This window comes from Phaenicophaeus curvirostris, chromosome 11 (genome assembly GCF_032191515.1).
Source record: "Phaenicophaeus curvirostris isolate KB17595 chromosome 11, BPBGC_Pcur_1.0, whole genome shotgun sequence".
Classification (NCBI taxonomy): Eukaryota; Metazoa; Chordata; class Aves; order Cuculiformes; family Cuculidae; genus Phaenicophaeus; species Phaenicophaeus curvirostris.
This window is the reverse complement of record NC_091402.1, coordinates 21,812,193-21,827,832: the sequence shown is the minus strand read 5'-3', so window position 1 is coordinate 21,827,832 and position 15,640 is coordinate 21,812,193. Positions and strand designations below refer to the sequence as shown.

Genomic DNA, 15,640 nt, shown 5'->3' with positions numbered 1-15,640 from the left:
GTGCTGATCTCCCAAAGAACTGACAAGATGACAGGAAATGGCCTCAAGTTGTGCCAGAGGTTTAGATTAGTTAAGTCACTGATTGTTAGTCCCCCTACTCCCTAGCCCCACATCAATTAAGAAAAAGTTCTTTACCATAAGAGTGGGGAAGCACTGAAAGAGGCCAGGTTGGATGGGGCTTCGAGAACCCTTAATGCATGGCAGGGGGGTTGGATCTGGATGGGCATTAAGGTTCCTTCCAACCCTGACCATTCTGTGGTTCTGTTCTCTGGTCCAGCAAACGGATGTTGTGAGCCACAGTTCTTATGCTTCCAGGCTGCATGTGAGGGTTTGGCTTTTTTGGTTTGTGGTTTTTTTAGCAAGTTGAGATAGAGAGCATGTGTTCTGCAATTCAGGAGTGATGTTTGGGAAGCAATGGATACTGGTCCATGAATTGGAAGGGTTATGGGGCAGTGTGTGTATTTTAAAAAAAAAAAAAAGGAGGGACAGAAAGGAGGAGGATTAGTGCCAACCTTAGAGTCCGTAAGGGAACTCCCCAGCATGTCTAGAAACACTGTGTTGCTATTTGCGGTGGTGGTGTGAATTGCCCTTCATGTTAATAAACTGTTAATCACTTTATGGGTCATTTCATTCAAAATGCTCACTGAAGCTTCCTGAGGTTGAGATGAAGGAGATCTGTGGACTTGGGCTTTTTTCCCCTGTTTCTTCCAATGCACACATAACTGGAAACCATGCAGAGGCAATAAAACTAATATAGCTGGGAAAGGAATCTCCTGGAGAGATTACTCCGTGCCTTTTCAAGGAGGAAGAGGCTTTTTGTGTTGCTTGCATCTTTTTTTTATTATGATTTTTCTCAGCTGAGCATAAAAAAGCGGGGGGGGGGGAAGGGGGAGAAATCTATTGATGAAATCCTCATCTGTTTGACAATCAGTCTCACCTGGGAGCTACTCAGTGTTATCTTGGCTTAATTCTTTAGTAAGAATGAAAAAGGCATTAAAAATGGACATCTCTATTGAGAGCACTTAATTCTTGGCAACAAGAGTCAATTATGACCTATTGAGTGAGCCCCATGCAAAAGCACTTACTTGTGAAATACCTCAGACCTAGAAGAAGGAGGTGGAAGGAGGGTGGAACCCTATGCTGGAGGGAGATGGAGAAATGCCTGCTTCACCCTGGATTTGCCCATCGCCCAGCAAAGGAGTCTGGGCTGTGAGGGCTGGAAATGTGGAGAGCTGAGCTGCACCCTCGAGCTTTCCAAAGGGTTTTGTGCCCCGGAGTCAGCTTTTTGCTGTTGGTTTTCTCTTGCACTGATTTCACAACAGGTCTTCAGTTTCTAAAGTAACGGGGCTGACTGCTCCTGCTATGCATTGTGGAGGATGCTACTATGCTGAGTGTGCTCTGCTCTTGGAGGAGACCATGCTGGTGTTCGTTGTGTTGGTTTTGCTCTGCGGTTGCCTTGGGACCCTTTTGAGATGCCAGCACTGATGGTGCAGGTGCTCAGGGTGAGCCCATCTTGAAAGCTGCCTGGCACAAGAGGACCTGGGAGTGTTGGTTGACAGTGACGGAACATAAGCCAGCAGGGGCTCAGGTGGCCAAGAAGGTCAATAGCACCTGGCTTGGTGCTGGTGAGGCTGCACTGTGAATCCTCAGTTCCATTTCAAACCCTTCAGTACGAGGAGAACGTTGAGGGGCTGCTTGTGAGTTTAGTCCTGAGAGCCACTGTCCACATGTGTGAGACCGATTGTTTCAAACCATGGGATGGTGCGGAGTTTCTGTTTTCAGCAGGGATTGTTTCCACCAGCCCTGTCTCCTGTGCTATTCAGGAGGTCGGGTACAGGTTCCTTCCTTCCAGCTGTGTAAGCCGTGGCGCTGGGCGTGCTGGAAACGCTGCATCGATCGCTCGAGGCAGAGGATTTTTCTGGTGACGACACTATTCTGATAAGTTGGATGAGGAGACTTATAAATAGTAGGGAAGGGAACGACAATAAAAGGAGAAGCAAACTGTGTTTCCTGCAATAATTTTTGTGGCTAAAATCTGGTGATGCTTTAAGATCTCTATTGATCATCCCAACACACAGAGATACGTGTGGTCTATATAATCATCTAAGCTTTATTTATGTCACAAAACCAAGTCAGCACTATCATCTATGAATGTAATTGCAAACTTGCTGTTCTGTTACGTGAGGAGCTGAACTCCACGCAGCAGCCTGCGGGGTTTGCCCAGCCTGGGGCGGTGATGTGGTCCAGGACTCCAGGAGCGAGCAGGGTGCTCCTGCCACACTGTGGGGCTCAAGCCCCGGTTCGCTGGGCTTGGGAGAAGAAGCTGCAGAATAAAACTCTCACGTTTGGAACACGAGACAGAATCCTACAGCCTTGGGAAACGATAGTTTTCTTTTTAGAACTCGTTCCCTATTTTTAGGAGGGAAGTTATTAGGTGCCATTGAAAAAGGACCTACTGCATTGCCATTGGGTGTCTTGCTGTTGGAGTGGAAGCGTCTTTAAGAATTCCCAAGCAGGTTTCCTTTAAACCAATTGAAGCTACTTGGGTTTCAGCTTTTGCTGTTGCTAATTAACATTCTAGATAAAGGAGCAGAGAGTGGGGAAGAGAAATGCTTCTGATTTGTAAATGCCACTTTGCTCTTCAGGCACTATCCTTCTGGGGAGAAGATTTCTTTCTTGTTTCCCCCCTGCTCCCTCCCGCTGTCCTGTAGTAAAGCTGGTGGCTGGGCATATATTTTGCCTTAAGGATATGTATAACTCTTCACTGCCTCTACCTGTGTGGTGGCAGGTGAATCTGTGTGGCTGTGAGGGCACCTGCCTGCGTGCAGAGCTTGGATGTGTTTCTTTGAGTGTAGGTGAGCCCCTGGCTGGTGCACGAGAGCCTTTACCAAAGGAGGAGGCTTGTGGCAGGCTTGTCTGTGCTAGAAGTTTCCCATCCCCTCGATGATAAGCTACAAGCAAATAGGGGTGAAATCAGAAATTGGCAACATGCTGTCAGAGGGATTAATTTCTGTCCCTGATTAACTTTATACTGGAACAGCAGGAGACTAATACTTCACTGTGCACAGTGTCTGATGCAATGTTTTCTTGCACCAAGTAAATCTGAATCCATCCCTGGTCCTGTTCTTCCCTGGTTACCTTATATTAGAGCCAAGTGGTGAGGCCATAGCTCTGGACACCTAATGACAGGGCACGTACCCATCTGCTGAGGCTGACAGGGAATACCAAAATATCTGCTGGTGATCTGGGGGTCTGGCTTGAGCCATACAAGAGTTTTTGTTCCTGTTTTAAGGTACCACACGGCTCCTAGAGGCTCTTGCTGCAGTATTGATGCTCTCTGTTCATTTGTCACCTTTCCTCTAGGGCTTCCACTGCACTTTGCAAGAATTAACAGTTAATTCTTAAGGAGCAGGAGGTCAGCCAGACCACTCAGCCTTGGGAAGGTGATTTGCCCATGATTGTGCAGGCAGGTCAGTACTGTGTGTGTGGCAAAGGGGGAATGTGGACCAAGCCCCCTCTCTCAGCTCTAAGTGTCAGACAATTGCTCCCCACCTGTGCCTAAAGCTTAATTAAGATCGCATGCTGTCATGGGGAGAGTGCAGATGTGGAGCTGAAATAGCGCTTTGTGTCGACAGTGCAGGCAGAGCTGTGTGGGGAGCGATTCCTGTAAGAACAGATGCGATGATGGTTGAGTAGGTTTGAGTTCTAGCTTCTCTGGGGGTGCTGGCTTGCTCTGGCTTTCACACCGTGGGGGCTTCCCTGCACTCTGCTAATCCTGGAGTGCTGTGGGGGCCTGGTGATGGAGTTCTTCCCCATCTTTGGGTCAGCCCTCCGGAGATGTTAGCAGTGTACATAGGCAGAGTTCATTGGCTGCTAGGAGTGATGCTGGGATTGCAGGTCAGCCTCCTGTCCCCTCTTCGGCCACAGGGAGAACAGAAGCTCACAGCCCATATCTGCCTGCTTCTGCTGGCTCTGCCTGGGAAAGAAACAGGATGCTCTTCAGTCTCTGTCCAAAGCCTGTAAGACATTTCTGAGTAAGTCACCTACGCTAGTTGTATGGGTCAGCTATATATGTTCCTTTTGCCTCGGTCCTCCTCATGTTGAATACCATCCTTCCAGGTGCTGAAGCTGAGCTGTTCTGGCTGATCTCATGGAGAGGATGAGGGAGCCTGGGAGTTGCTACTGCACTGTGCAGGGCTGATGGAGAAGTTACTTTTGTTAACCCCTCAAAATGCTGGTCAAGTGAGTAGTGGCTGATTCAGGAGGGAGGGAGCAACTTTTGCCTGCAGCCCAGTGAGGAAGTGCCTGTGTGTTGGAAACCTCGTGAGGTCTGTGAAGGGTGGATCCATAGGACGCTTACCCTTTGCTTCCCCTGGGAGGAGTTATCTCTGGTCCTTCCCATGATGGTGGTGGGCATCTCTGTGCCTTTCTTGTTTGTCACAGGCACAGCTAAATGAGCAGCTGATGGAGAACGCTGGTGCAGGGGGAGGGTGATTTACAGCTCTGCTAAGAGGTCCCTGTTGCCTTTTCTCTTTGATTTGAAGGGCTCCTCAGCAGGCTGTCAGGGCTGGGATGTGCCGGCTGCACCTGCACCAGCTCTGGGAGGCTGAGTGCTGGTGAATCCTGTGCAGAAATAGCCTGGAGTGGGGGGCTGCAGGAGCAGGCTGGGTTTAGCAGGCACATCTGGCTGATAACTGCGTTTTTTCATTGGCATAATCACATATTTTGGAGGCTGTAAAAATGAGGAAGGTGGAGGAACAGGAAAGGGTGGGACATGGCACAGATGGAGGCTGTTGAAGCTCCCCATTGCTGCAGTTTTGCCATTGCACATTGCTGCTAACCTTTCCCTCCTGCTCTTGGTGTTCTGGGTTGCCACTGCAGCCGCTTGCTGCCCTGCTCTTGTCAGCAATCAAATCGGGACCTGGAATCTCAGAATTCCTCAAATCTGCTTTTGCAGTGCCCATTGGAGCACTCTTGTACTGTCACTCTGACCTTAACATCAAAACACATGTTCCTTGCTCAAGACTTGAGCCTCACTTTTGCTCCTTTTTATTCTTTGTTGAAGTCTTGAGTTTGGAGAACAGGAGGCACTATCAGGAGAAAGGATGGGTCTGAAACATGAGAAAGAAAGCTGTCTACAAACATATTCTTCATATCCTGGGTTTGGGGGACAAGAGGCAGCTTTACTAGCCTGTGCCACAGCAGAGAGGATTTTATATTAGGCGTAGGTAATGACTTTCTAGCAGGCTGGCTGGGAAAACACTGGAGGACATCAACCAGGGAGGCCTGGGCTCTCCACCACCAGTGGGCAGGAGCAGGGCTTTTGGACAGCCCAGGTTAGGTAGGTCCTGCATGAGCCAGAGAGTTGGGTTGGACACGTGGGCCTCTTCCCACCTTGCTTCCAACAAGACTGCGCACTTAGAGAAATGTTTCCAGTGCTTTGGATTAGGAAGAAAACCTTGCAAACGTGAATCCCTGAAGATTGGAGAAAGCCCCAATAACTTATGTCAGAAGGTAAATCCGAAAGAATTGCTAAGCTGCTATTTCTAAGAGTTCAATTTCTTTAAAATAGATCATTACTCTGCAGAAAACTGGAGGGGTAACCGTTGACAGTGTTGAGTTATGCTGGCCTAGATTTTAGTCCTCCAGCTCTAATAAGGGATTTAGTCTAATTCTGTGTCAGTGGAGTTATCCCACATGTGCATCCCTGCAGCCCACAGCTGAGTTTGGCCAGTGGTAGCGATCGCTAACAACAAAGGGTAGGGCTGGGTAAATGTTACTGGTTTCCTTGCATAGTTAGAAGAAAAGCCTGTGAAATGTCTGGGAGCTTCAGTGTTAGAGGCTACCGGGCACAGCGGTTTTCCGCAGCCTTCCTGCAAGAAGCAGCAGCTTTTCTGTTTTGGGAAAGAGGCCCAGTTGTTTGCTTCAAGTCAAGTCTTTGGGGGTCTGAGATCTTGCATCACTCAAAGCAGAGCTCGAAGGGAATGGGGTGCAGCCTTTGCCTGGCTGCAGCAGCCCTGCCCTGGGCACTGCTGCTGTCTGTGTGTTGGCAAAAGGGGCTGGAGCAGTGCCTTCTGTCTCAACTCATGGCAGTGCTGGTTCCTTCCTCATCCTTCTCACTGGAGCAACGCATTCCATCTCCTCTCATGGCAGTGGTGGTTCCTCATCCTCTTCTCTGCCATGGAAAGTTAGTCCAATGAGGTCACCTTTTGGGTCTGTATTAACTTTTGTAATTTTGATGTCCTAAACACTTAGAAAATAAGTAGCTCTGTAAAGGAAAACCAAGTTTTAAACCATTTGGCAACTGAGGAAAAGGCAGGGCTGCAGCTATGCAGAGTCCAAGGGTGACCTGAAAAGTAGGGTTGTTTCTTGCTTTATCTTTCCCGAACAGTCTTCATTGTGTTCTCCCATTCATCTCATCCAGGCACCACTGAAGCCACCAGCACGAGCCCTCGCTCCCTACCCAGGCTTCCTGCTCCATTCCCCCTCTCCTCCGAGCCCTCCTTTGGTGTCCCCTTCCTCCTGCCCCCTGCTCTTCTCCTGGTGGGTCTGGGTTTGTGCTTCAGCAGAGCGTGTGCCTGTCTGCCTGTGAGAGCACTTTCACCTCTTTCAGTTAATTGATGATCTGTTCCAAAATTGATTTTAATCCTTGCTTACAGGTAAACCAGCAGGAAGCTGAGTTCTGTGGAACCGATTGAAATCAATCATGTATTTGTGGAATAACTTCATGCGGAAGGATTTGCACCGCTGTATCAAGGCAGTTTTTGATCTGACCTATCCCTTGCTTTGCTGCAACACAATTTTACTGCCTTAGGGGCCATGGGGCAAAACTGGTGTGATCCATAGTGTGGAGACACCGATTGTGATAGAAACAGTGTAAAGCTGAATTATAAGCAGAATAGTACATCTTAATCTGTGGCAGCATCCCTCCTAGGATGCACCTGGAGCATTCTAGGTACAATTTTAATGATGCTGATCCAGATTATGGCTGTTAGTGTAGGTGTGACTTAAACTGGCTCAACTCTTCTGCTAATATGCTCAAGGAAAGCGGTTGAGGTACCTCTTAAAAAGGTTTTCCTTACTAAAGCTGTTGTTGTTGCGTGCTGTGTAACCAAGAGAGCAGCTGGAGTCAAGGATTGGGTCAGGTTTCTTTGTTTTGTTTGGTTTACTGTACAGGTGTATATTTTTAGAGAATGTTTGAAGTTGTGTGGTACTGAATTACCTGGCAGAAGATTCACCCTGTGTAGATGCCCAGGCAGGTCTGTTGCTCTGAGAGCTCCCTGTGCAAGTTTGGGCTCCTGAAGACTAAAAGCAGCTTTCCAGGCTAGGAGAGGTTTTCTATAATCCAGGCCAACTGTGCATAGCCCTTTATCCCTGTCTACTTGCTAAATTATGTGTAGCAGTCTCAGGTTTGCTTTGAGGCTGGCAGGCCTGAAGACTCAGCTGGAGAGGCTCGTGATCCTGGGCTGAGTGAGCAGAAGTCCAGCTGATGCCACAGAGAATGGAAGATGTTGATGCTGGAGCAGCTTCACTGCTCCCTGGGAGCGTAGGCTGCCTTCTCTATTGTCCTCCACCTCTTCTGTGGTGCTGCTGCCTTTTAGCAGGCTCTTTAGTGAAGGAAGAAGGCCTTAATTCTATGGTTTGTTTGCTTCAATTATAGCTGACCATCCCTGAGGAGCAGCTAAGCTGCACGTTCCCCTGTCCTGCTTCTGCAGGGGAGCTGTGAAGAGCTGCTCAGAGGGTGCTTGCTTTTTATTAGGTAGGTGGAAGGAAGGAGCGCAGCAGGGAAATGGCATTGTGCGAGCAGAGGGGGAGAGGGGTGAGTAAATGTCAAGCTGTTTGCCTCCTGCGTGCGCTCGAGCACATCCGCAGGCTGCAGGAGCAGTGGCTCTCACTGAGGACAAGGCAGAGGTTGTGGCAAGGGGCAGGGAGGCTCCGTGGGAGCCTGCTGCTTGCCCTGCTCCCAGGGACGCCTGGGCTCTGCTAGCACAGCCGTGTCCTTGGGACTGGTGGCTTCCACTCTTCGGGCTCTTGGTGTTGAGATGGCGTAGATTTGGAAAGCCCTTTCAGGACTACAGCACCGCTGCTCCCCTGCTTCTGCTTCCTATCTCCACATTCCCCTTCTGCTGACTCCTTGACAGGGAAAGCTGGGATCTAGCACCTTCCTGGCTGACGGCTGCTTCATCAGGCAGCTGTCCCCGTGCCCTCTGCAGGTCCCCATCCCCCCAGTCCCCGCAGTGGAGTGTGATCCGCTCCACACGGTGTGGCAGAGGCAGCCCGATTGTCCTGGCGGGCTGTCAGCGAGGCCGCTATCACTCTTGTCACTGCCTGCTTGATTATCCCTGACGCGGCGCCGAGGCTGACATCCTCCTAATGTAATATAGACACCACAATGATTACCATCGTTGCAAGAACTATAAGCACCAGACGATGAAATTTAACAACAGTAGGTGCAGCCGGGATGAGGGGAGAGATGGAAATCGTGCTGTCTCCACTCTCTGCTTGTGGCTCTGAGCAGTCTCCATCTTCCACCAGGATCTCTGGGGTTTTGCACTCCTGTTCCTCTCCAGTACCCAGCCATGGTGCTCCTTACGTGACCTGGGCCACCTCGTGGTGCATTTGCTGGCTGTTAATGTTACTGGATGACTCTTCTCTGGCCTCCCTCTCTGTTGGAGGGGTCTGCTCTGTGTGCCTGAGGCATGAGCGAGGCTGGAGGATTCCCCCTGTTCCTCATCAGCAACACCCTGAGCAACCTGGCCTTGAACACCTCCAGGGATGGGGCAGCCACAGCTTCCCTGGGCAACCTGGGCCCAGGCCTCCCCACCCTCAGCGTGAAGAATTTCTTCCTAATATCTGATCAGAATTCTTGTCCCTAAAGCTGCCGGCATGGCTGAGTGTGATAGACCTACGTGGAATTGGAAGCAGTGGTTTCTTGACTTGGAGGTTGCTGCTGCTGCAGATTTCAAACCCAGGTCCCAGAGCACTGGGTCACAGGAGAATTTCAGAAAACAGCTTGCTGCTCTGGACAAAATTAAGGGCTTTTGCCATTGCTGTGGAATGTTTGGGTCAGAAAATCCTCTTTGATTCAGCTCAAGGAAAAACCCAATATGGGAAATGTCACCTTAGATAAGAAACCCAGCCAAGTTCTGAACAACCTGAAGCAAACTGCTACAATAGAGAGCACGAAGTTATCTTAATTGCCTGGAGCACAACCATTCATCCCCTGCCTGTCTGGTACGTTCTGGTGTTCGTCTGGTCACTGTTAATTCACGCTGGATTGTTCTAATTAATGCCAATGAACTGTGCAGGCAGGAAGACTGCAGAGCTCCGCAGCTGCGGAGAGGGCTGGAGGAACATCTCCTGCTTTCTTCTCCCTTGTGGACAGGCGCTGTTTCTGCCTGTAACCAATAGGAGCCAATTTTCTGTTTCATAATAGGAAGATACTCATGTCAGGATGCCCTCCTTACCCAGAGCTTTCTCCTTGAAGATTGCTCCTCTCTTTGCTTTCCTAATTGCTGCTGCTCAGCTGGATGTAGTGCCTGCCTTCCAAACGTGTTATTTTGCTATGCTGTTAACTTACTAAAGGGAAAGAAAAGAGTATGTGTTGAGCTTTCCTTGTTTTAACCCTTCCTGTGCTGATGTGGGGTGTTTTTTCTCTACTGTGTGATGTTTTGTTATTGGAGATGTTTTGTTAGTGGCAATCCATATGTTTCAGCCTGAAGCTCAGGGTGTGATGGAGCTCTGATATGAACAATGCCTAGAAATCATTTCTGCTGGAGTCTGAGGATGCGTCTAAAGTGTGTTCTCTTACTAAAGCGTCCTCTTTGGAGTCACTGTGCTCTCATAACAGTCACCTAGAATCATAGAATGGTTTGGGACCTCAAAGTCCATCAGTTCCCTGCTGCTGCCTTGGGCAGGGACACCCTGTGCTGCTGCTTTGGCTCCGCAGAGGTGCAGGGTGAGGGATGTCGTGGGCAGCTTGGATCTGAGTGAGGGCAGGGGTGCTCATAACCTGTGAGCAGGAAGGAAGGCAGCCACAAAGCCAAGGGAGTGGGCAGCAGGTTGAATCCTTTTTATGGAGGCAAAGCCTTTCTTCCCTTGTTCCACTCATTTTCAGAGCTTCTATTGTTACCCAATTCCACATTGCTAAAATTCTTCTGTGTCAGATGATCAGTTTTTCTCTGGGAAGGCTGCTGTACCTCACTAATGTTGCCTGTCTTCCTTTCTCTTGTTTTCCTCTCGCAGATCTACAATGAGAACAGAAACCTGTTTGAAGTCAAGGAGAACGTGCCCAGGAAATTGGTGGAGAAGGTCGCAGGGGACATCGAGAGCCTCTTGGCCAAAAAAGTCCGTGCTTTAAAGGTAAGGGGATGGGCTGTGAGCCACCCTCTGGGTATGTTCAGTGTAAAGAAGAGGGATGGTGCTGGTGTAGCATCATGTTCTCAGTAATCCTGATGGTTGGGTGGCCTCCTCTGGGAGGTGCATCCTGCAGTTGCACAGATTCACATGGAGCACTTCTGAAGTGGGAGGGGAGGACGTATCATGTGAGGAACTGCTATAGGTATTGCCTTGCTTTTATCTCCTCCCACTGTCATGTGAACACCTGAAGGTGCTGCCACAAGAACAAAAGAGGCAACAAAAGCCTGGCAGCAAATTTGACCCAGTCATTTAATTGGGGTTGTGGTGAGCAGGATGTTCCTGCTGTAGCTCATGGATGTTTCAGATAAGTAGGGTTTTTAACCTGTTGAGAAGAGGCTGCACTGCAGTGTTTGTGCTGGTACGTGGCGCTTGAACCCAGGGACTGTGTAAGTTGCCCTCATGGAGACCTGCATACACTTCCAATCTATTGTTGTATTTTATTGCTTTCCATTTAAAATGAATGTATTTTATCTGTAGTGGAGCGAGGTAGCCTGTTTTGTGGAGCCAGAAGTTAATTGTAAGCTTGATATGCACCTAGACAATGTGCAGTGTCTGAGGGGTGGGTGGGATAACACTGGTGATGCAACAAGGCTGTGCTGGGTGGGCTCCACTGTGCCACTTGACTTCCAGCTTGTCAATAACTGTGGTTTCCCTTGCCCTTCGCTCTGTCTCACAGACTTGCAGAGGGTTTGTGCACATTCTGCTGCAAAGCCAAGGGTATGACTGGTGCCTGTGGGACAAATAACCATGTTAGTCTTTCAATTTGACTTCTTTTTTGCTGATATTTTTGTTGCTGTGCTGTTAAGGGCTTGCCTGATGCTGAGGAGTGATTCTGACATCATTGGTTAGATAATGAGCATTCAGTAGTGTTTTATTGTAGTGGCAACAATGATCTGTTGACCTGAATTAGTTCCTTGAAGAGGACTCCTTCAGAGCGCAGTTCCAGATGGAGCAGCCTCTTACGTGCAGGTTGAATGTAAATCCTTGGCGTCTTGGATTGGTGGTACTGCCAACACAGTCTGGAAATGGAAAAGTTGATGGGAGGAGGAGAAATTGCATCTTCTGAATTTCTTTCACCTTGTGCTAAGCTCCTTCAAAGCAGTGAGGCTCCCATAGCTCCTTCTGCTCTCCTGCCTGTGTTTTCTTCTGTCTCAACTCTCCTCTTAATTGAATCATCTCTCCTGGAGTCATTTCCCCCCTTGTCTCATGACTCATGAATGCAATCATGACTTCTTGAAATATGTTTTTTTCAGCCTCTGAGTCAGGTGGGACTTCATGCATCAGTGAGGGCAGGTGAGGAGGAAGAAATGGATCCTCTTCTTGAAGTAGGAATTGCTGTCACTCACATAATCGCTCTCCTTCTAAGATGCCCCCCTGCCTCCTTGGCTGCGGGAGAGAGAAGGGATATTGCCTGCTTTGGTGAGGCTTTGTAGGAAGATGCTAGCTGGCTTTTGGACTCTCACGATGGGTGCACACTTTGAGTGCTGTTCTGATTAGATGATGATTCAGTCCAGCCATCAAAAAGCCTGTTTTCCTCTGTTTCTAAGTGAAAATGTTAATGTATCTTTATTAAGTTTGTGTGCAGAGCACTTACCACTATTAGTGTCTCACCTTGCATATTGCATTTCTGAGAAGCAGAAATCAAGCCCAAGGAAATGATCCTGGGCTCTGTGGCCCCGATGGCCATGGTGCAGCGCTCTGCCGTGGGTCTGGCACTGTAAGGACACTGATTTCACACGTGTTTTCGGAGGAGTGCTGGAGCCAGGAGTGTGTAACAAAGACTAATAGCTTCCTAAAATCATCTGCAAGGAACTGGTTATCTGGGGGCCGTCCCTCCCTTTGTCCCAGACCATGACTGATGATTCTCTTGTCATGGGACAGAAATTCCTAGGAAGATGTTTCTGCAATCCCAACCTGTTGCAGCTGGCACTAGAGAAGAGAATCCACAGGTGGCTCCTGGGGGACTCTTACTCTATTTTCCATGCAGCGCAGTCTATTTTGAACATTGAACTTTATCACTACCAACTGCCCCTTTGCCCAGCACCCTCCCATGTCCTTTCTCTCTGATTTCATTGCTTCACGCCTGCCCTCGCAGTTGTCTTTTATGTTGGGGTTGTCCTGTGCAGGGGCAAGAGCTGGTCCCAGTCTTTGTGGGTCCCTTCCAACTCATTACAGTCTAGGATTCTCTGCATATCTATGTTTGTGTATCTTAAATATGTGTGTATCTGTAATAGATTCGGTGCACCTTGTGTGACTGGCCATGAGAGAACTGACAGTGCTTACCAGTGGTTAAGGCAAAAGTTTATTCCTTTCTTGTGGCATTTAGCTGCATATTTTTGTTGCTGTGCATTTAGCTCCAGTGTGGGATGAGTGATATGGGGCTAGTGTTTCACAAATCATGAGCGCTAGGGAAAAGGAGAGGTTTGGTAGGAGAGTTCAGTGCTCCTGGTCCTTCAGCTAAGGTGTAGGAGCTCAATATATTTCACAAAAGACTTGCAGCTTTTCCTGTGATAAGAGTAGGAAAACCTATACTTGGCAGTAGATGTTTCCTCCTGGCAAAGAAATGAATTTAAAGGACAAGACTCTGAGGATTTTCTGTGGTTTGAAAGCATCTGGCTCGGTTTCCTGGGGCTACAGAGTCTTGGGGAACGTGACTTTAGGAGTTTGTGGCATTCCCCTTGTCATTTGCCTTGGATCCTAGGGAAAGGTGGCTGGAAGATCTGGGATTCAGTGCACAGCGAAGAGTTGATCTAGAGATGAGTAAGGTTTGGGTTTTCTTACTGCCTGAAGCGAATTTCTCAGTTTTGCCTCAGATTTCCACCCCCTTTCTTGGTTTTGGATTTTCCCACTCACTGGTGTTTTTTTCCTTGCATGTTCCTCCTGACATGATGGTGCAGTTGGTACTTGGCTGTGCTTCAGGATCCTCTGATAGAGGGCGAGATGGGAGTTTGGCATGTGACCACAAAGCACTTCTTAAGCTGGCTTCTCGGGGGCAAGAGCTGGTCAGCAGGGGCTTTCCAGGAGGTGGGAGCTCAGGCTGGTTGTGCTTTTAGCCCTGGCTGGATGCTCAGTGCATTACTGTCCTGCTGGGACATGTTCCAAGCTCCATTTACGGCTGGCACAAGCACACATCAAGAGTGCAGAGGGGATTTAATTGGACAGGTTTATCCCTTTAACAATTGTGATAGCCCTGAGATATCCCTTGCAGGTATGTGGTGAACAGAGTCTTTATCAACTCTTCTGCTCCCTGATAGGGACAATAAAAGGCTTCACTTGTCTAAAGAGCTGCAGAAGTTGGCATGCAGCAAAGTATCTCTCAGCCCAGTTCAGAGCATCTCCTCCTTCTCTCCTCTCTTTGTGGCAGAGGTGTTGACCCCTGTCACCGCTGAGCTGGTGGGGAATCAGCAGTGTGGGCACAGTGGCTTTCTCTTCCCTCCTTCGCTGTTGAGGGTATTGTCCTCTGGTCTTGGTGGCATGTGATGTTCAGGGCAATCAGCGCCCAATAGGATCTGGCACCGTGGTAGATTTCTCCTCCACTGCTGACAGTGCAAGGTCCCATTGCCATCTGGCTGCCCAGATGAGCTGTCTGAAGCAAGTTCTTCAAGGCGCTTGATGGCCAAGTCCATTGCTATGTGTAAGGTGAAGTGTCCCAGGACTAAACAGAGCAACCTTCCTGAGCGGCAGCGCATCAGCATTGGGGTTGGGTGGCAGTATGTGGTGCTGCATGTGCTGCCCTGGTGGGTTTTCCCACTGTGGTGGGATACGGCCCTGGAATTTACCTGGTGGGACATCTGGGCGTGCCAGAAGGCCACCAGTGGTCGTCACCTGGCCTGCTGGGTCCCAGACCGGTGTCCAAGCTAAGAAATGCGTTACCTGTCTCACATAGGCAGCAAAACAGGGAGGAAAGATGGAATAAACATAACTCAAGTGAGCTCAGATGTGGGACTTCATTGCCCCACATGCATCTGCTCCATTCCAGCCACATGGCTACAGACAGGAGCTTTTGAGTTTATGGGAGAAGGGACCAGCCAACCTCAACCTTGTGCATGCTGAAGTACAAACCAGTTAAAGGTATGAACTCTGTACTTTAATTCATAGTGATAAATCCATCCATCTTCTTGCTTCATTGCTAATTGCCGGTTGGTGGCTTTTGTTTTTAACTCTATTTTTAATTTGCTCCTAATCGAATCCTGGCTGTTCCCATGCATGTGTGTGTGTATTCATTTGTGTGTGTGTGTCTTCTCCTGCCTCACGATTGTTCTTGTGCTGGACCTGCTCCAGTAATCCAATTTGAATCCAATCTCCCAGGTCTGGAATTCCAATTTACAGATTGCAGAGGGGAACTGAACAAAGCCCACGCACCAGGATGGGGGTTTATTGTCTAATCTAATCAGGGACAATCAGATGTTTGTAACAAGTGTATCAGAACTCTATTGGGCCAGTTTGCTGGGCAACGTAACCAGCTTTCTCAATAGCACTAACACGATTTAGGGCTTCCTGCACTCTTATGCAGATTATGTTGAGCGTTTCTCTTTCTTCTCCCATGAATGCTTGGCAGGAACCCAATGCGATGGGCTTTACAACTTTGTAAGCTGCTTGGTGCACTCTGCGGAGGTTTGCGAGGGCACAGGGGCTGCTGCTGCCTCCCTGTCACCGCTGCAGCCGGGGGGCTCCTGGGATCATCCTATTTGGGGGCATCCGTGTGAGGTGCAGACTCGGTATCGCAAATGCATCTGGAGACACAGAGGAGGAACTGACAAGCGATGTTCCTGACCTGTTAAACTGTTCAGTGAGTCTCTGTAGCAGGTCAGTAACCCTGGATGTGTGCTGTCAGCCTTTAGGCTGAGGGCTTGTCAGGCTGTTGGCAAAGAACAAATGAAGACACCTTTGTCCTCTTTTGCCCTTGGCAGGTTAAGGCTGTTGTTTCTGGGTATTCACTCTAAGAAGTTTGGATCGTCCAGAGGAGAAACCTCTCTGGGATTTTTTGGGATGCCCTGTTAGCATTCTGCAATCTGGAGTGGAGTTGCCTTGCTTTCCCTGTGCAAATAAATGGTGTTCTGGCTTTCCCCTGCGTGAAAACTAAGGTATTCCTCCAGTTCCTTACCCTGGCAACAAGCTGTCAGCCAGGAGGAGAACTTCCACTGATTCTCGCCTCCAGGTCTGCACCACCTAGCTCTGCCTTTGCCTAGGGGTTTATTTTAGGCTTATGGCTTCCTTCCTG

General features: G+C 49.0%; 1 protein-coding gene across 1 annotated transcript in view; it reads left to right on the top strand.

Annotated features, from left to right (window-relative positions):
* The window catches only part of CACNA2D2 (calcium voltage-gated channel auxiliary subunit alpha2delta 2), a 190,250-nt gene that overhangs the window by 68,098 nt on the left and 106,512 nt on the right, over positions 1–15,640 (top strand). The window contains exon 3 of the mRNA XM_069865842.1: positions 10,246–10,362. Within this exon, the coding sequence (XP_069721943.1) occupies positions 10,246–10,362 (117 nt within the window). The remainder of the gene's footprint in view (positions 1–10,245; positions 10,363–15,640) is intronic.